The 22,289-nt window shown below is 42.7% G+C and overlaps 1 protein-coding gene across 1 annotated transcript in view; it reads left to right on the top strand.

Moving 5' to 3' along the window:
- Positions 1-4,124: 4,124 nt before the first annotated feature.
- Positions 4,125-22,289, top strand: part of T265_02130 (hypothetical protein) — a gene marked incomplete at both ends in the record, with an annotated part of 55,791 nt that continues 37,626 nt past the window's right edge. Inside the window, 3 exons of the mRNA XM_009166304.1 lie at positions 4,125-4,141; positions 10,438-10,631; positions 11,345-11,414. Of these exons, the coding sequence (XP_009164568.1) occupies positions 4,125-4,141; positions 10,438-10,631; positions 11,345-11,414 (281 nt within the window). The remainder of the gene's footprint in view (positions 4,142-10,437; positions 10,632-11,344; positions 11,415-22,289) is intronic.

Raw genomic sequence — 22,289 nt, 5'->3', positions numbered from 1 at the left:
GCAGTGTGAAATCCGGGCGGCTCAAGAGCTTACAGGACGATTGGAGCTATCAGATTTTATGCAGTTCGCATTCAGTAAGTGGTACGAACAGACGGATGACGGTAGTAAACCATGTACTGAAAACTGGTCGTATAAAAAATGGGTTTAGAAGCATCACGAATCAAGAAGAACGTACAGTCAGCAATAGAACAATGAGTAGGATCAGAGAAAGGGCAATGAGGGAGCGAGGCTTTCTGGAAATAATAACGATTAAGTACTAAGTGATATGAAAGCGTAGAGATACGGACAGATAATATAACTAGGTCGTAGACAGAGATAACTGCGTAGAAGACAGTCAGTACATTTGAAAGGTAAGGTAAATTGTCTGAAAAACGTAAATTGAGATTAATTTGGCACAAAATGAGTGTATCCTCAGGCTTTAGGTGACAGCGTGACGAAGTAGCACGTGCCATGTGTAAAATCGACACGCGTTCTTAGGCTCCTTTGAGACGAAATCCCAACCAACAACATCAGGTAAGATGCAACACAAAGGTAATAAAAAATGGGATGTTCCCGTAAGTCCAGTGGGCGCAGCGGATAGTGCGCTCGTCAGTCATGCGCGGGGTTCAGATTCCAACCTCAGGGCAACCTGCTTTTCTGTCGAAGCAAACACCCGGAAATAGGTACAGTTGACGTGAAATTGCAAGCGAATTCGGACAGGCAAACAAATCTTGACAATATTAACTGGAGAGTAAGGGAGTCTAAGGTTTTCACCTATTTTGAGCTTCAACAGATAGGTTTGATAGACTTCATGAACGTTTTCAGCTTGGCCATAGACCAAAACAATGCACATAGTAACTTTGTATGCATTTGCCACTTGACTTCCAGTTAACATCCCTGGAGGCATGCAAACAAACAGGGTATGCCGGGTGTCGGTTAGAAGGATCCAAGCGTCATGAAAATCAATGGTGAGTAATAAGATGAATGGCCTAAATCTGGGTAAGCCAGTGCATCAAACACAAAGCGGTATAGTGGAACTGAGTGGGACCGTCCAGTGGGGTGAGCGTGGGCAGTGACGGACATTATGCCACCCCACTCGACTGAGGCTTTGAAAAATTTCATGACAGAGGTAGCCGCTGCTCTAGGTTTTACGGTCAAGTGATACCGGAAAACCGAAGACCTTATGTCCAAAGACGAATGATTGCTAGCATGGAGCATTCCAAAAATCCATTGCCATTAGCCCAGATTCGTTTGGTATCTTACACTACAGCCTGGGTTGTTATGGATATGTTCAGCTGTAACACCCTTCCAGTGCCTAGCTGCCATGCTACCCGAAGGAAGCACGAGGGCTTGCATATTATCAGGTTGCCCAAGCCTAGACAGGAGAAATCGAGAGGCAGAGGTCGGGTTCGAACCACGTACCTTCCGGTCAGTAAATTCGCGCTCTAACCACTTGGTTGTGATGACTCAGACCAGACTACTCTTTACTCAAACTAAACCTTAGTCTAATTGAAAAATACCACACTCGGAATATTTATATGGAATTATGTCATTTGGTTACAGCTATTTCCAATCAGATATGAAATTAGGTGTCGTATATCCATACAAGAACTGCCGGCCCCTAGAAATATGGTTATTCCATCGGAAACAAGTAAGACTGCTTCTGTGTTGCGTATCAAGATAGACGTTTCCTCTCACAAACTCCCTATTTCTGATTACTTATTCTCAGCAACAAAGAAATTGCGGTGGGAATTCCCTCGGTTAATAACCCCTAGAGAGTTTCAGAAGAGCTTGGTAGAAAATCGGTAGTTTTTTGGCTCTTCTGAAACAATGACTTCTCAATCGGTTCCAAACTTTTTCCAAGGGACTGAAAACCCCTAGAGAGGTCTTTCTCGCGCCGAAATAGCGTCGGACTAGTTTCATTACACGGACTGTGGTGAGAGCATTGACGAAATTACACTATTTGCAACCAATTAATTTCTCTCCCTGGAGTCGAATTCCGGAAAAATTGCACAAGGTTTTAGCAAACCAGCTGTAAAACACCGCCGTCTCACGCACACTCAATTGTAAGAGTTCATGAATCTCCGGATGTGCAATAAAATTCACCACCCAAAAAATGATCCAAGGCAAGGAGACTAAAACAGGGTGCAGTAGAAGGGAAAACAAACTTTTTGCTGCCGATGGGGTTACAATGCAAGTGGCAAAACGAAATACATAGAGGAGCACACGACCTCAAACTTAGTGTAGCTACATGCTGACATCGCTACACTGTGATTATCTAGGCACGCGCGGAAAAAACTGTCTTTATGTCATGTAAATATGTGGGTAGATCAATAAATAACGTCCTTTAGAGTGGCGTCGACGACAGGTAGAAACAGCTGATCTCCTGTGTCAACGCAATAGAGTTTTATCATCGTTTGCAGGACGCCATGTTTGAGCAGCTAAGACACATCTGCGGAATGTCATAAACTGTGCAAACGCTCCTGATCGCTGCCACTTTCAAACTAATTATTGGAAAACCTTTGAAGCTGCAGCTGATACTGGCTGTAAGTACGTGTGAGGCATGCATTTTTCAGTTAGCTGCGAATAAAACAGTAACCAAGTGCAACCATATAAGAGAGGATAAGGAACTAACAGGATAGAAGAGAATAGTAAGAGGGATAGAAGAGAAAAAAGATACAAAAAGATAATAAAAAATAGCAACTGTAAAAACCTCACCAGCGGAAGGAGAAGTGAAATGGATTATTTCAGAGGAGATGGATGGGGCAATTAAGTTGGGCTTGTGGGGGTTATTCAAATTGTTCAGTTCAGCGGGACGGAGAAACCAGTGACAATCCTCAGCCGACTAGGATGCGTCGTGAAGAAGTCGCACCAAGGGTCTCACATGACAATGACTTTCAGTGCGTGAAATTATCGCTTGACAAATTCATAGACTCTGAGAGCCCTGGATGTGTGGTAAGAATTGGTCACCGGATGGACTGCTGACAGTCATGATCGCTTAATTCTAAGTAGTCTGGACAAAGAATTGTTTTTCTATCAAGTAGGATTCGGCTTAGGATAGAAAGTTTCTATCAAGACTTGGTCTGTTATCAAAGGCTTTGTAAGCATTGCAACTTCTCTTAGTTCGGTAAATCAAGCTTTCCCGCATGGCTACGCCTTCTTAATCCGTGTGTGTCCAGGTATTTGTGATTGTTAGCCACAGGAAGATAGCCAATTGCGGAAGATCGGGTTCTCAGCAGATTTCGCTCTTAAGACTGTTCCACAGATGCTAGGTTTGAGCGAACTAAATGTAAAGGTGAAACAGTGGAAATATTGCCGACAAAGGACAAGAAGCAACAAACAGGTGGCGTGTTAATCATCGGAGCTCTAAATTTTAAGCGTGAAAAATCACCAGGAATGCTTATGTGACCCATCACTTCTTGGAACCAACACCGGATGTTGGTAACCAAAAAAGTACGTGTCCAGATTTTGCATTACAAAGGCTCCTGATGGCGTCCGGTTTCCTCGGTAAAAAATTCTCCTAAGCAAATGAAATGCGACCCATCTATGGAGGAGGAATTCCCAGGGAGGACCCCTTTCCTAGTTCCTTTGAAAGCCGCTTTTGATGTGATCCGGAGGGCAACCAGATCATTGACCTCAACACAAAGGTACCTTCCTCTAGGAACCTTGCTGGAGTCCGCTGAGCTGAAAAAAATTCTCCTAACCAGTGGCAGCGGCGGCATTACTGTTGAGGTTCCCGATACGGAACTTTATGTGACGCGTAGGTTCAACAATCCCGAATATCAAAAGGAAGAATTGGGTTCGTAATTCTACGGTACTATTTACACAAAGGGTAAGCAAATGTGTACAGCAAACCTCAATTGTTCACGTTCGTAGCGTCAACAGGTTCACAGGTCTGTCACTGACCGGCACAGTGCAGTGTCAACGTCCGCACACCAAACAACGGCGAGCGGAATGATGGCTCCGTAGCGTGCGTTGAGGCTGTTCCTTCCAACGACGGTCTCGTTGAACGTGCGGTCACGCGGAGCCCATGAGAAAACAAGTCAAGGCAGGCTCAGCAAACGGGACGTGGACACACATGGGTAAGTAGGTCAGCAGCACACATTCACACACAGGCACATGTCAATACAAAAGTGCCGGACAGGATGGCCTCTGCGGCAAGGTGAGTGGCGGGTACGAATAAGCAAAACAACTGGAGATCCAAGGTACATAGGCGGAGTAAGCAAATGAATGTGGGAATTATCATTAGGTTAAGTTAGTTACATTCAACAGTTACATTGCACCGATATAGAGGCCATGAACAGCTCAGTCTCCTAGAGCAATACACGGCGCTTTGAATTCGAACAGGACGACGAGTTGTCATGAGGGGAGCGGAGCAGATATAACTCTATGACTATCCACTCAGTAAGGCGTCTTTAAAGACTAGAAATTGTGTGACTACGTTAGTCGTCGTCAGGATTGCGAGTTTGTATAAAAGCGATTTGCTCGTATCCACTCTTTTTGGGTGAAATTTACGCCAGTGGGATCTTGATACATAAGAGAATTGGGGCGGTCAGTCTTTCTATCTGATCGAGGGCAAAGGATTTGTGCTGCCGCAGCAGATGAAAGAACACTATTTGTGTGGTCCTGATGAGTTTAGTTTACCCACCTTAAATAAGCTAGCACGCATCCTGGAAACCGCTTTTCTGTTTAGGCTGGCCTTTTAAGATATTGCTGTCGAAAGGTGAAAGACAATTATCTCCAAGTTTTTCTTTCACACAGAGGGAAACATATGTGATCCAATCACCCACATGCCAGTAAGCATTAGATCAGCAGTGGGCAAAAGCGTAGCGAACCGTTCAGTGATCAATACCGTCACTTTTACAGACAAATGATGCAACAGAGATCCACTCTACTACAATGCGAATTTCAAAACCACCCAGTACATACTCTGGACGGCTGTCAAAACAACCAGTGTTGTCCTGGTTAATTTCAGGTCACGCATGGAACGCTTCTTCGTAATCCAAATCGACATGCGCTCCAGCTGTCGGTGATCCCCTGACTACAAGTTCTCGGAACTTTATAGCCCGGGTAACTGGTACCCTGTTGGGGTAATTCGAAGTCATACGTGAGTTAACTAAAGGCCGGACCCTGGAGTAGGAATGTCCATCCGAGTCACATCCCCTCCTCGTCTAGACGTAACGCACTACTCATAAGTTTGCTGGGTCGTATATTACGTCTAAATAATGTACTGCGATATCTCGAGTATTGTACTAACTGAAACAAGACGAGAGATTCAGATGGATTCATTTGGTTTTCTAGTTAAAGCCGAATCAGTATGCGAATGAGAATATGTGGAGCATCTACTACTTTCTCGTTGTTTGTAGAAAACGGCACTGTCTCTGTTCCCATGGCTACTCATCACAAAGACGTGAGAGTTTAGATTAAGTCGGATCTTGTCTCCCGCTCTCATGGTGGTCGTCCATTAATCCAAAATGACAGTCAAACTGGTAACCATCTTCTGTAGAACTTCTGCAAACTTAGCTCAGCCCAACTGTATCGAAAGTATACTGAGATGTAACATTCCTTTGAAGAATATCATAAACGAGATTCACTTTAATTCCCCGTTAGAACAAAATTGTTATGCAAATGAGTGTAATTGTCAAAGTCATTATCCTGTTTATCTGACTTCCACAAAATGGTGGCCAGATGTGAAGCGCGAGTCTCAACAACGACGCAACACAAGTGACACAACAAACGGAGGTACCTCCCAGCGGACACACACACCCAGTCGCGCTTACATTCACGCAAAGCCTGTACGCAGACATACGGACGTTGGTCGCATCCAATCTCAGGAACACACCAATTAGGAGACACGACGTCTCGTCCAGGTAACGCAGTATTCAGTCTGTATGCAACTGATTTTAAAAATTTTGAAAGTTCGCCCAGGACAACCGAAGCGTTAGACTCTAAAATCCGCTTCAACTACGCCGTATTTTTACCTTAAATCTTATCTTATACATACCACAAAACGCGTAAGTTATTTACTGAGGTTCAAGCAGGATTTGGTGCAAAACACCTTAATCAATAATCGTTGGAAATGGAGTGAATTGAAATGGAGAAACGTTATGTTTTTGTAATGCACTACTCATAAGGTTGGTGAAAACTCCTCGACAGCCCACGACCCGTTTAGTCCTTCTTGGGGCTCATCAGGTAGACGCAGCTCCGAGTTTCTATCAACTTTGCGTTCTACTTGAAACCAAATTGCACGAACTTAGCGAAATGCACTCATTTGCAAACTAATTTAGTTTTTTCGAGAGACTCACCTGGAACCCAGCTGATTCTCTCGGTCTTGATGTTTCCAGGCAACTGAATGTGCTGCACCAGGCCGCCTCATGTTCCAGTCGCTACGATATTCGAGATATCGCAATACATACATATTTTTGTAATGATTGTTTGCAACCGTATGAGTAATGCAGTAGAAAAATATAAATGTATTGCGATATCTCGAATATCGTAGCGACTGGAACATGAGGCGGCCTGGTGCAGCACATTCAGTTGCCTGGAAACATCAAGACCGAGAGAATCAGCTGGGTTCCAGGTGAGTCTCTCGAAAAAACTAAATTAGTTTGCAAATGAGTGCATTTCGCTAAGTTCGTGCAATTTGGTTTCAAGTAGAACGCAAAGTTGATAGAAACTCGGAGCTGCGTCTACCTGATGAGCCCCAAGAAGGACTAAACGGGTCGTGGGCTGTCGAGGAGTTTTCACCAACCTTATGAGTAGTGCATTACAAAAACATAACGTTTCTCCATTTCAATTCACTCCATTTCCAACGATTATTGATTAAGGTGTTTTGCACCAAATCCTGCTTGAACCTCAGTAAATAACTTACGCGTTTTGTGGTATGTATAAGATAAGATTTAAGGTAAAAATACGGCGTAGTTGAAGCGGATTTTAGAGTCTAACGCTTCGGTTGTCCTGGGCGAACTTTCAAAATTTTTAAAATCAGTTGCATACAGACTGAATACTGCAGGTAATTTCCTTTGATTCCCATATTCACGCTTCAGCCTGAAAGTTTCTGAAAATCATGTGACCACATCTGAGGAGATGACTCACATAAGAAAATATACGCACTATTCGTCCTACACAAAAAATAGGGGTGGAACTCATCAATCGTTTAAGGGAAGAAAAATGTAACATTTCAAGCGCGTAATGATTCCAGAAAAAATTATACAAAAGAGGTCCAAAGAAAGCACTGAAGCCCATCTGCAAACATTACTACACGGCAATGAATTATTAACTTTATGAGCGACGCCATTCTGTCATCACACTTTCTGAGTTTTCCAGTTTCGAAACTCTCTTCTAGGATACAACCAACGGACCACTCGCCTCATTCTGTCGGCTTGGAGAAAACGTATGAGACCAATTTATTAGTATTAAGAAACTGTCCAGTTTGATACTGAAAACTTACAACCATTTCTGTAAAACCCGTGTTTAAATGGAGATTCCTTGAGGCTCGTGGTTATCAGTGATCTTTCGAACGGCGTGCTGCTTGATTTGCCTACTCCTCGTTTCTCTTTGTCATCGCGAAATCTCTTATGGAGAACCGTTGACTCGCCTTTATAAGTGAACTGAGTGGCTGTTTTCTGTTTATCGACTTTGAGTATTTTTGTATCTCCACGTGTTTGTGAGTGAAATCACATTCGAGGTTTGTCCCCATTTTTATTCACCTTGTTAGGTTTGGTATGGTATCTTTCTTCATCTTTCATCATCATCATCATCATCATCATCATCATCACCATCATCCTCTTCTTCTTGTTCTTGTTCTTGTTCTTTCTTCATCAGTTGTCTTCTTGGCGATTGTATTCATTCAAATACGTGTTAACGTTCTGCACGAGTAGGACCTATAATTTCATAACTCATAACTTGTCGGGTGCGCGGCCAAGACATGGCCAAAGACTTTAATGGTCTTTTTGTCTTTCGTCATTGGAAAAAGTCGCTTGGGGAACTTGATCGCCATTTGGCTGTGAGAAACTTTAGCAAAAACTGTCCGGTTGATCAAACTGTCCCAAACTTAAAAGAGTTAATTCAGAGGAAACCGGTCGTCGGCCGTCGAAGAGTTTTCAGCGACCTTGTGAGTAGTTTCCTTCATTAGAAGATACTTATTTGAGGCCAGTCAAGTTGATTATATTGATCATGTTCTTGTGTGTGAGAGCGTGTGTGTGTGTGTCTAGGAACAGTAGACGTAGCATCCTAGCACTATCAGGTTGTCCGTGCTTGACCTTAGCGACTATGTACTGTTCACGTTGTGTTTTGTTTGGATCATAACAACCTCTCAGCCGGTAGTCTTCTTTTCCCTCCGAAAATACCCGACAGCTTAATAGCATTTAGGACGAATTTTCAATGCTTGTAACATAACCTCAAATCTGAATTCATAGTTCCTGAAGTCAGTCCCACAATCTATTTAATGTATTCCTCTCTAACCTTCTAATCGCTCCCTTGTTATCAAACTGATGGCATTCCACCTGCTTCTGTTTGGTTTGGTTGCACGCAAACAAGGCTCAACCATTCCCAGTACAAGGCTATTTTTTTTCTTCCAATGGCCTCGCGAAATCACTTTGTTTCTTGTTCACTTTCTGATGACAGGATTGATTCTTTCAGTAATGTAGCAACAGGGCTTTCATTGATACCCAAAGTAATTTTCGGTTAACAAAGCTTCAGAAGGTCGGTTAACACAACTCAGAGAGTTTCGAGCACGCAAACACCCAACTTACAGTTTGAACACAACCACTCGGCAGTGATTAGATCGCACTTAGGCGAGATGTAGCGCCAGTTATGCTTCAGTTGCGGAAACCGCATCACGTGGTTGCGAATTAAATGGATTTAGAAGCCAGTTGATACGTGGTCACACGACTGTGACCTCTCAGCTACGGGCGGTTGGACTAAAGCTGTTTGCCCATCTGTGAATGATATCGTCTAATCCGCTGAACCGGATGTGTGTCTGGTCCCTGTAATTTGAGCTGACGCTACCACTCATCAGCAAATGATACAGAGGTGTAAACTTTGGTGAGATTTTTCATCTCAATATACAGAAAATTTTAATTACATGATATCTGAACTCATTTTAACTGTAGATCTTCTCTGCATACAAACAAACTGGCAAGTATTGCATGGTCTCCGAATAAGCCTGGGATAGGTATCGAAATTGTAGTACAAATACGCTGTTGCAACTAACTAAAACCACATCTAAAACACCGCGATGTTTTGTAAGCTTATGGTGTCCTAATTTATGCCCCCTTTCATTATGACCTTGCCTAATTCTTCTTCATTATCGTAATTATTATACAAACAATCGCAAGATCCAAGCACAACGCCCCAGAGGATAATGTTGGAGCTGACGATGAAATGATAGAATTCCACCACAGCTTTGAACTTCATCTCTAGAAGCCACTAGTAAAACATAACTTCAGTTCTCGTGAAATCAAGTCCAAAAGTGGTTTTTTTTCAGAAAAGAAACAACTGAGTAAGTGGATTTTTTCATGAAGGAAACTATTCGCAAGGTTGCAGAAAACTCTTCAACAGCCTACGACCGGTTTCACCCTTCTTGTGGCTTATCAGGTAGGCGCAGCCCCGAGTTTCCGTCAACCTTATGTTCCACTTGAACCCAAATTGGACTAATTTCGAGAAATACACACATTTGCAAGCCGTGAAAACCAAACTGATTCGCAAATGAGTGCATTTATCGAAGTAGATTTTTTATTTTCCCTCATATAGCAGTGTGATAGAAGACACCACACGAGTGGGAGTTCCATTAAAATGTTGCTAACAAAAACAATGTTTCCCGCAGACGGCTTTCGTTATTCAATAGCTTTATTGAAAACCACGGTATGAGTGAACGCAAGTAACTGGTTGTTCAGACAATCAGAGAACCACTGCACCAACCATAGTGCCCATTCTTCGACAGCCCCACGACCGATTTCACCCTCTTTAGAGTTCATCAAGTTGTGGACTCTCCAGGGGTTTTCAACAACCTAATGAGTTGTGTGTACCGCAAAGAATAAGAATCGGTCGAAGAATATAACAAACAAGAATTTCAGATGGAATTTAAATCAACCTCCCCCGTTGAAGCAGATTAGTTTGCAAATGAGTGTACTCAGCGAGCTGTGCCCAATTCAAATTTATGTAGAACACAAAGTTGACGGGCACCCAAAGACTATCCCTACCTGGTGAGCGTCAAAAACGGTGAAACCGGTCGTAAGCCGTTGAATATACTTCAACCTTATGTGTAGTGTTCTGTCAAGATAACAGTTCCTCGCGTCTTGGTAGACCGCTCCCACTGAGTCTGCCACCGATCTTAAAAGGCTAGGTTGATTAATGATAAGCTACTCACGATGTTTCAGTAGTTGAACCCATTGCAACAAATTGAGTCAGCCACTATGGATAGAAATTTTGGCTCTTCTAGGTTTTGCAAATTTCCAGGCTCATATTGGCGTTTATCAACAAAATGGGCTATCCCACCGACTCACTGAGAATTAATTTGTTCGTTGATGAAATTTTCCAGATGTTACTGACTAAATTTCGCATCTTCTGTCGACGTTGCCTAGCTGCGAACATCTGTCGCCCCCAACCTGCCGAGAAACAACTGGACGCTAAATTTTTCTCGGGCGTTGTTGGTGAGACTGATTTAGATGCACCATGGTGTTTTTGGCACGAGATCAAGGAATTCGATGCGTACATTTACCGTAGAATAATCTGTTCAAACCGCTCTGCTGATGCTCTGATCTTATCGTTTTGGGTTTCCGAACAATAGATGTCGAGTTTTGTAGCTTGACAACACAGAACAACAAGTAAAACCGCCAGGACTACGCGAAGTAAAAACATATCAGGGGAATAAGCAAATGAGAGAAAAATTAAAACGCATCAGCATGGTGCATTCTGCCCTACAGTTTCCCAGTACCGCCCATAAAGTCTAGCCTTTATAACCGTGGTGTATAGGTGTACCGTATGTATGCTTCAGAGTCGAAGAACTTCATCATCAGTTCTCAGAGTGTCTTTGGTTCAGAAAACCGATTTTCCCAAGCCTATATCATTAGTTTTTATATAAGCTTTGTAGGTTTACAATATACTATGCGTACTTTACCATAGACAGTTAAATTTCACACATATTCTTGCATATTAGGACAAGATACTACATCACTTTATTTCACGCTTTTCCATGTTGGAGTAATTTGAGTATAACACTTCGTAAGTTTGGTGACTAAACTTTCTCACATTTTAACAAATTACTGTTAACAAAAACATCGAGCCACCAATTTGGACCAGAAATAAACTTCACAAAATCCTCAACATGGTTTTGAGGAAATTATTTTCGTTTTATCTATCTCAGAGGGACTTGTACCTGAAAAGATGCAATCTGCGACCGTCTACAAATCCCAAACTGTTGGATTAGTTTGCCGGTGATTACTTTGCTTCACGCCCGTGCAAACCTATGCATCCACTCAGGGCACACACAACACTAAATGGAGAACCGTCGATGCTGTTCTGTCCTCGGCGTGTGAATGCATGACAGACTAGTGCGAAACAGGAATCGAATCTTCCCATGGGTCAGGCCGTGCATCGGTGCTGTCGAATCAGCTGATCCAAAGTACACCGCAAATCGGCCCCTACTAGGGGGTTGACGCAGATGAACCAACAGAGCTGATCTAGTAGCAATTGTAGATTAATGAAGATGATCCAAGCCAGTTAGCCGGACGGTCAGTAGCTCTCGGTGGGCTGTACTCAAAGCGAGGACACAAGACCGGACTGCCCAATGTAGACGTGACACCAGAAGGAATGGACGATCATAGCTCTCGGTGGGCCGTACTCAAAGCGAGGACACAAGACCGGACTGCCCAATGTAGACGTGACACCAGAAGGAAAGTTACTTTCATTCAAAAAATGTGTGTATTCCTGCGGATATGAGTCACACATCTCATTCGATTGTATTCTCATGGTAAACCGTTCATCAGACCATAGCACATTTCAATAATAAATTTCGGGGTTCTTGAGGAATGGGACATACAATATACGTCTCAGTAGAAACGTTAGCCAGTTTCAGAATACCTTGAGTGCTGTCTGCCAGCTCCAAAGTGTGAGATGCAGTTGTCGTAAAAGTAGTCAAGACCGAATTCGACGAATGGCTGGTCCCTTTCTTTGGTTAATGAGGAGATTTCTGCGTCTTAATTTATCACCTTACATGAAATATGAGATAATTAAGTGGGTAAAGTTATCAGCGTTTGTCGCTCTACCTTACTGGCTATACTGAAGAATCTGTAGCACCATCAGACTCAGAACATGTACCCGACAACCGAAGGGATATTTTCATCAGCTGACTTCACCCTATCCCACTCAACCATGCGAAGAGGATTTACAGTTCTGCACTTCTGATTTTTGCTCCAGTGTGAACAGACACTCCCCAGTTTGATTGGAAGGATAAAGTCACGACGAAACACACCAGGACAGGTTGCTACACATTGGCCTGTTTCATACTCTGGACAAAACCTGTATTGTCGGAGTGAGGTTACCAGTGGTCATACAGACTCACATCTGCTAGTATGCTAACATTTCTCAATCATCCCAGCTCAGTGGATAGGACTGAACATCGACGGAAACTAGGGCGTGATATGGTTAACAAGCATCGCTTTTTCTCCCCAAAACTGGCTATCTACATAATTTGGATAGGTAAAATCTAGTTTGAATTGTTCTCAGCTGTTCGAAGCAAAGTTTTCTACATCCTCAACTAAATTTACATAGTTGACAAAAGGGTACATTCTCCTCCACGAATCAAGGTGACTACCATACGGGGCAACAGATGCTAACAACTTCTGGTCACACGTCAGACTTGCTCCTTAGTAAAGTGTAATACCAAAATGATAGATAGATAAGTTCCAACAGAGGTAGAAAGTTCATGTGCGGCAGTTTATCTGGGCATCATCAACTCATAACTTACTGTTCTGCAGGCTGAATGAAACTGGACCAAAATGACGCCTGCCGGAAGTAAGCCCGAATACAGTGACTTCACTTGAAGATGCTTTCCCGAACAAAATGCAAAAAGCTCCCAATAACATAAGAATTTGATTTATTTCTGCCATCTGGGGCTACGGTGGCTAACCGAACAGTCTGGTTCAGGGGGATTTCGCTTTGCCCTCCAAATTCTGGCTTAGGGTAAACTCCGCTCACATCGAAACAGCGTCGGTCATGTGCCTGAAACGGGAAACCATGTTCACTATATAAGTTCAACACCCATCTGAAGGTTAACATGGTAAATCCTGTTTAGTGTTTTTACAAACTGGTCAGAACTGGTGAGACAGCAAATATTAGTCACTACTAAAGATGTATCCATTAATAGACGTAATACACTACTCCAGGGGTTGCTTAAGACCCTTCGACAGCCAACGACCGGTTTCGCCCTTCTTTTGGCTCATCGGGTAGGCACAGTCTCCGAGTTTCCGTCAAACTTAACTCAGATTGCACGAACTTAGCGAAATACACTCATTTGCGAACCAATGCGGTTTTGTTGGATACTCACCTAGAACCCAGCTGAATCTCATGTTTCTCATGTTTTCAATGAAGCCCAACGTACCAACAACAAATGTAATGCAAGAATTTATTGTGTATGGAATGCGCACAGAAAACCGATGCGTGAAAATGCTACGCAAATTAGGGTACAGTAAAAAGGCACGGGTGATGATAGTTGTCACAACAAAATCGATTGACTAATGCTCTGGATGACTGGAATTCCTGGTCAATACACAGGTTTTCAACTCAATTAACCTAATTGGTAAATATATTCATTTCATATTGGCTGGTAAGTACATCACTACTGAAAGGGACTCAACATAAACCAAGGTTACCTTGGAATGTACATGATTTCCATGGTTATCGATTTTATCATCGACTAACCACTCTGTACCACATGATTTCAGCCTCGTTACCGAAATGACAAGACAAAAAGTGGGTGCTCAGTATGTGCACAATGGAATTGAATTTTCGGAAGCTACGACGTGTCGGTGATAGACTAAAGCAGACAGGCAACTGAGTTCAGAGTACCAGTCCAAACCTTTGAGACCCATCTGGAGATCCCAGGGTCTCAGCGATGCTGAAAAGTATTCCACCAGACTTCTTCCGCCAGAGGCATGATGGCTTCAGTGGACAATGAAATTTGGTGAGCTGCGAAAATATGACCGTGAATTAGGGTGGTGTTTAGTTTGAGCACCCGCGTAACAAAATGCAACATTTTGGCGCACAAACTGTTATCACATCCCCAATGGTTTTGTAGCTAAGAGCATTGTGCGGCTAATGGGTCCCCAAAAAGTGTTTTCAACTCATTTGTAATTGGGTACTAACGAACCAGTATGAAATGAATGCACCTACGAATTTCAGCCTCCTTGTTGCGTTGTTCGAATTAGTGTGCGTTCACATTTGCAGGCCTGTAGAGATATTAGTCATCTGTAAGATATTCCTTTAAAAATGATTCTTCAGAATCCGTAAGTGACGGTTTTTTATCGACCATTTCCTAATTGGTTAAATTTACTTGTCGGTGAGACATTTCCGCGCTCCAACTGCATAAGTCTTTGCTTCTTCCTCAATTGGATGACAAGATATGTTTTACTCATCGATGCGAATTTGGTTGGAAACAATTCCTACTTAATCCATCCTACAATTGGTTCCCTCACTCGAAACTTCAAAGATCACCACACAACAACCATATATAGTTTGTTCCTTTATTTGCTAACTCATACCAGTCTAAATTTTCTTTTATTGAGAGTCAGTTCCAGCTCATCTTTCCTGATCATCTTTTCTTTCAGCTCATCATCAACTGATGCATCTTTCTTCATTGAAATGATGAATCTGATACCCTTTCGCTCAACTCAACATTTCGAAACCTTGTGTCTCGCATGGTACCTTTCATACATTATTTCGAAACTGTGCCACTGCATTTGCACCAAACATTCCAAAAGTTGTTCGTTTATTTTTTCTTTTGGTGCTTTCCTTCACCGCGGAGAAGTTGTTCCCCCCGTATTCTAAAGTACATCTGCCAGTTTCAAATGCATCGATTAAGAACCATAAAATGAGAATTGTCACTTTTGTGTAACAAAAGTTATGGAATCAGTTTGGATCTACATGGGATGCACCACTAATCCCCACTTTACTTTATTCACTGCATTTGGTCCGACACCTTTCAAAACCCTATCTTGATGAAAGCACATCAAAGTCCTGACGCTTTCCTGTAGAAAAAGATTGTTTCTTTATTTTTGATGGTAAAAGCTTCAAAAAGTGAGAAACTCAGCCCTATTGGGCTGAGTCCCCCCAATAAAGTTAAATTAACTAACAAACGAAATCATTTCGTGGGGCTGGTTTTCTAGACATATCAGAACTTTATTGAGTTAAAATAAGTGAAAAAAATTGCCCCAAATTGGAGCACTGATGTCACATTTGGGTGAAATTTCTGCTTAGTTATCCCTTCTTGAGCAAACATATTGTGAAATTTTACGCCCAATCGATCCCCTTTCCTGGCCGTTTGCTTGTACACACTTTTTCGCCTTGTGAAGCAACTATCACCAACAACTTCATCAGATCTGGTCCCTTCTGTGCTCATCTAACCAGCTTTATCAACTTTCTACCATCCCTAGCGACATAGCGCACCTTTGTATTTCTTTCACAGCCTATTTTTGGAAATTTTCGCTACTCTGCTTACTTTTGTTCATGTAAAGTCTAACTCTTCACAAACCTACAAAACGTTCACTCCCAGTGCATCTAGATGATAACCCTCCATTAAACCCGTCACTTGTGTCTGCCGCTTTACGAGGATTTTCCCCCCTTGTTACTCATCCTACCCTACTCTGTAATAATGGTACAAACGGTACAGATTGACGGCTTGGGCGTGGGCAAAACATACAACTAAGATTAGGTAGGTGGCTGGTGCTTTATATAAATCATGGGAGATTAAGTTCACTAGTGGTCTAGTTTCACTAAGCTGTTGGCACAAATACATGGCTAATAGTTCAATTCCCGGAACAAATGGGAATAAGCCTATGACAGACAAACGATATGTGTACTGCACTCTTAGTTTTTTGGTCAGGTCGAAGGAGCACCTAGCTCCAGGACTTACTGCTCATCCCGACCAATCAGTTCACATGAGTAATGTCAGTGCAATATGAGAAAGAAATGGGTCGAAAAATAAGAGGAAAAGTTAACCTACTCCGTTTGGCTAACTGCGCAAGGAGATGTGAAGAACATTGCGAAAGCTCCAAAAGTACCGAATCTTCCAGGGCTGTCTTGTACGTAGACGAAATCAAGTCAAGGTAGTTCGACAGGCGATTTTCACTCAACCATCTTGTTCAATACTGAGGATTAAAATTGACCTTTAAGCCGCCACGCCCAAACAATGAAAAGAAAGGTACACCAAACTGAATAGTCTCCATTTTTGGTCTGATTATCAATGCTGGTTTTGAGGATCGGAGAGAAACTGGTGGAAGTGTTGAGTATTCACCAGCAAAATCAGCCCATTTGAGAGAATAATCCCGGGGTGCGCATGATATCTTCAATTCAGGGATGTATTTTTCACTGTCATTGGTCCTAGCGTGGTTGTGGAGTCAACTACTTATGTTGGCTCTTGTAAATGCTTGAAAAGATTTCTGTGATGGTGCGCAGCATCACTCCCTATCCTCTCACTTCTGATATAAATTTGCAGAGGCCTTGCTGGGCTACTAGGGCGGACAGTAGATGACACCATCAAAACTTCACTTGCAGTGAACTTAACCTGGGCCGCATTCTCCTCAAAACCTGTGGCTACCTCACTTGTGGTCCGCAGGCAAAGACTGTTGAGAAGCGATCCATAGGTTTTGAGTGGTCCTCTTGTTAAAAGTCCACAAGGGAGGCATCCTTCATGTAACGCACATACTGATCTTCCCTATTGACATGTAGTTTTTAAGTTCCGGCCGTCTGCCCGCCTTTATACTTCAGCGAAGGGGATTTCGTTATACGATTCTGCATCACAAAAACTGTGTAGTTCGCCAGAAAAGCGCACACATCCTACTCAACACTGATATTCCCACGAAATTTAGTGGCTTGTTCATGCGACCAAATGGTACTTGGTCAGATAACTCACTAAACTTCTGAGGTTACTGCACTCTTGTTAAGTCAGACGATCAGCAACTCTCGACTGCTGTCCTTCGGGCACACCGGAGTGTCATTCGCATACCCTAATCGATTACTGGAAACCGTGCTATTGTGCACGTCTTCATTATCACCAAATTTTGAGTAAATTGGTTTGTGCATTGTGACTGAATAGTATAAGTGAGTTTGACAGATATGTGACAACCACACGTCGCCATTACCTGAGTAGAATAGTTCACGTTGTTTGATACTGCCAAAGTTCATGGGCCTTGGAAAGCAACTACACGCAACCATGTGTCTTGTTTTGATGTGAACTTGCAGCTCGCGTTTTTGATTGTAGATTATTGACAAATTTCACATACATCTGTAGGTAAATTGTTTGAGCCACATATCGGAATCTCTGATATACGCCTCAGTAACTTTCATGTAAAGAGGCATAATGATCGGTATTCCATGGTCAAAGCAGGCCTGTGACGAAGAGATCAGCCATAATCCACGACGAGTAACTGGTGTGAATTCCGCTTGAGTGTGCAACTCACTTTCAGTGGTTGAACAGCCGAGATACTGCCAAGTTGCTCAAGCCTCGACAGGACCAGTCGATATGCAGAGCATGGGTTCGAACCACGGTTCTTCCGGTCAGTAATTTCGTGCGTTAGTCACTGAGCTCAAGCCTCGCAGGACCAGTCGATATGCAGAGCATGGGTTCGAACCACGGTTCTTCCGGTCAGTAATTTCGTGCGTTAGTCACTGAGCCATCGCGAGCTCACTATAAGTAATACACATCCTTTTGCTTTATTTCAATCTGACTTCACCGTATATTTGTGCTTCAGGAACGTTTACTGCCTCCGGCGAGCTATGAAGTCCCTGACCCAGAAATCGCCTCTGTAGTTGTCACCGAGGTCGTTGTGTATGGTGGTGAGCATGCGATATATGGCTAACGATCCGCTTCATCCGCATCTGGGATGTAAAGTCCCACCCTGCTGTTCGTGTATAATTTGTCACGGTCTGTTCGCGAAGCGACTACTTAGATGTTTGAACTGATTACACCATATCCAAGCCTGTCAGAAAACCACATGAAATAAGCCAATCACTAGATAGGTTTTTTGTGTGACGAAAACCGATTCACGGTGGAAGAAGAAAACAATGTAAAACTGTCACTTTTGGACATCCTGTCGGCTAGATCACCAAGTGAACAGTTACAAACCGATATCACCACAGCAACCACCCAAACCATCACAAACATATCTGTATTTGGGCACTTTTCAAGCGGATCGATACATACCGCAACGTTACAGAGTCCAAAGTTTAAAAATACGCCCGTACAAAGTTTCTCGGAGAGATGTATACCACAGCAATTTTAGTCCTCGACCGCTTGGAAAACTAAATACGATTAGTGCAACAGCAAAAACGGAAGACAAACGAATCAGACTTTCATACGTAAAACAGCATTTTAAAAATAAACGCACAGCATTCAAAACAACATGATATGACGTTGTAAACCCTTCAAATAACTTGCGGACAGCGCTGTGGAAACCAGAAGGAAAATTGGATCTCGAGATGAAAAATGTTATCATCTGCAAGGTTCAATGCGGGGAGTGCGACAGAACCTACGCAGGGAAAAGCGATGGAAGCCATCCTCCATCAGAAGACATGAATACAAATTCGCTCCTGAAAACCCACAATCAGTTTTCGCTTATTTCCGTGCATAAATTTTTGGAAGGACACGGTTTCGACTGGAACGACGGTCACATACTGGCTGAGGGGAAAATAAAGAAGCAAGGTGAATTATTGGAAACATGGCAGTCCACCGAATAAAATATTTGTGAATCAATCCAACCTATCAACCACAAGGGACAAGAGAACTGAAGAACTACAAAGCGTAAAACTGCGCTAGAAACCCGATGGAAAACTCGCAGAAGAAGCAGAAAAGTTGGATTTAACAGACGGACATAACTGACCAAGTTATGTAATTGCTAATGAAGCAGAGGAGCTTATTGTGAGCATTGGATTAACCGGTCAAACCCAAGGATACTAACTAACACAGGATAGATTGAAACCAGCCAATCAAAATCAGGAAATTGAGACCACAACGCAATTCAAACTGAAAGCGGGTCACTTGGAGCAAGGAAAAAACTAATGGAAATATAATGATCTTGATAACCCAGCAAACCAAAGGAAAGCAAACCAAGAAACAACATAAAAAGCAATGGGCTCACAGGACAGCTGCCTCGTAATTATTCAATTCTATCAAGAGATAAAGAGCAGTGGTCAAAAGCTACGTAAACACACGCAAGTAACGGGGTAGTATCCACCCAACTGCGCTCCGGGAAACCAGCTTATGAAATTCCAATTTTCAACACGCTCCTCCAATTCAGCTGTTCACCTTATTAAAACTCAGTTTAAATTTAGACTGCACAGAACTACGAAAACATTAGTTCGCATAATTCTAGGATAGGAAACAATTTTGAGGCTCATCCAAACAAAGTACAAAATAAGTGAAAACCAGGTTTTGGAAAGTGGTTTACTCATTCTCCAGCAAAAAAGTGTGCGCTCAAGAAGGTCATAAGGTATTCGGAACTCTTCGACAGCCTATGACTGTTACCACCTTTCCTGGAGCTCATCAAGTAGGTGTAGTGCTAGAGTTTCCGTCAACCATTTGTATTACTTGTACCCAAAGTGCACGAAATTAGCGAAATACACTCATTTGCAAACCAATTATGTTTCGCCGGAGACTCACTAAGAAGACAGCTGAATCCCTCATTTATGATGTGGACCGTCAGAGAGTTTTCAGGAACCTTACGTGTGGCGTATTGCATCCATGCACGCATCGGAATATCTCGAATACCGTAACAACTGAAACATGAGTTGACCTAGTACAGCACATTCACTTGCTTAGAAACATCATAAAAAAACGAGAGATTCAGCTGGGTTATAAGTGATTCTTCCGTTAAAAAACTGTTAAGCAAATAAGTTCATTTCTTATTGTGAGGTCTAGGCACTGTGTATGACGTGGGAGACGATGAAGAAAGTCATAAAAAGCCCGTTTTTTCATCGGAAACTCCAGATTGCCTAAGGTGCCCCTTCTGTAAAATTGGTAGGGTCGTGACCTATCCTTACAAATAGGTGCCTGTCGATCAACGATCTCCATGATTGGGCGGTACTCGTAATCAAGAACGCTTGTCTTTGCTATATTTAAATTGCTGTCTGACTCTGTAACTCTAATTCGTGTTAAATACAGCTGAGACGTGGTCGTGATGGTTTTCGGCACCCGCACAGCACGAAAATGACTTTGATCAAGGTATGTGCGGAGGGAACCCACATCAGTCATTCATTAAGCCACTAACTGTGTTAAGTAGCATATTCGCCTGAGAATCTCAAAAAACCATAAGTGGCCCTTTTTGGGAGTGATTTTACTACAGGAAAACAAGTTTCATTTTCTTCCATATACGCGGCGGCTAGTAATTCCGAAGGAAACTCTGAACAACCAGCCACCGATTCCATCATTTTTGAGGTCAACAATTAGCCTTAGCCTCCAACTTGCCAGCAAACTTATATCAGATTTCACTGAATTCCCTGATTAACGCCAATTAGCTTTATAAATTGTTGTGCACAAAACTGTCAGCACAATTAAAGGAAACTGTTTATCGGTTGCCTTGAACAGCTCACACTGATCAGCCTAATGTGGACATGGCCTTTAAGTCTACACTTTGCTTAGAGCACGCGCATCGTCCACACCGACAAAACAAAGCACCGTTCCCCTTGGCTGGAATGCGAGTCACATGCAGTCAAAGCTGCGTCCATCCAAGCGATATCTCAACAACTAAATAATCCCCTCTCCAAATGCACAAACAATGGAGACAATTTTAACGAAGAATTATGTGTGAAGGTGAAGACTTTCTATGCTGAAAGGCCTAGAAGCACTGTACAGCTGTCTAATCTTTATTGGGAATTATAAGTAGTGTGCACCTCACGAAACTTGTGTAGTAAGTTTCGAACCTTCCTTCTTCGCCTCCTGCAAAAGACTCTGGGGATTGTGCATATGAGTGAATGAAACATAAGCTTTAGATGCCCGTCAGATAAATTAAACTAAGAAGTACCATCTTCTTAAACATCAGAAGGCACACGAACCGGACAGTCGCATTCAAGCTCCTTCAAGAGAGGCTGTAAGTCCTTCGTTTCCTCTGTTTCCACTAAGGGAACGTGAGCATTGTGTAAACCAGTGACATTGGTCTAGTAGCTGTTGTATCGATGGTGCTTTCTGGTCCCAGACTTTGAGATTTAACCGAACACACGTTCCACTAATAGACGGATTGATCACATATTCACCCTCCAACCGATTATGGAACAGTGATACTGCTTCCGGCAACCAACATTAGTGGAGATTACTTTTGCTTTTGTGGACAGTCAGACATCATTGTGGTGTCTATGATTCTTCACCCTCCTTGAAGTGCTGTACGCTAACCCCCGCGGACGCACGAAGGTCAGTGGGAAGCTCTTGCCTGAGTTCACCTTATCAGATGGCCTCAAGTAAGAATATTTTCATTCACCGCTAAGAGCGAGAGTTAAGACTCTTGTTTTAGGATTTTGAGGACATGGTTTAATGCACTGCGTGTTTACTTTGAAAGCAAATATCTCAAACCACAATATGGAATCAAGGAGTGCAACTAAACTGACGTGGTTGTATGGTATTGAAGTCCTAGTACTACTTACTGGCTTTGCTGCCTGTAATAATATGCGGCTAAACCAGATATAGCATCCAATAATGCAGTATATTGAGAATAACTTGTCTATGAGTAGGGCTGCAGTACTGCGATGTATCGCAATTTAGTACCTCGAGGAGGGGACGTCTTGAGTTGAAGTGTTCTCGATGAGGTATGCCGAAGTATGGTGTCACGGGAAAACTACATTTACTCAAGCAGTTTTCCAAGAATGATCACAGCGTATTTCTCCGGACAGAAATCAAACGAAATCTTGCGAGCTTTCGAATCTAGCTTGCCTGTTCACCATTCCGTGATGCGAGGTTCCAAGTTCACTCGGTATTGTTCACCTTATTTCGTTTCCAACCCACGTAGTAGCAACTGCGTAATGATATAGGTTGAAACGTACGTATATTCGGACTTACATTATCGCACCGATGACAGGCATCTGGCTGACAACTCCAGTATCATAACAGT

Source organism: Opisthorchis viverrini (assembly GCF_000715545.1).
Source record: "Opisthorchis viverrini unplaced genomic scaffold opera_v5_25, whole genome shotgun sequence".
NCBI lineage: Eukaryota > Metazoa > Platyhelminthes > Trematoda > Opisthorchiida > Opisthorchiidae > Opisthorchis > Opisthorchis viverrini.
Note: the sequence above shows the minus strand (reverse complement) of the source record. Positions and strands in the feature narration are given on the sequence as shown.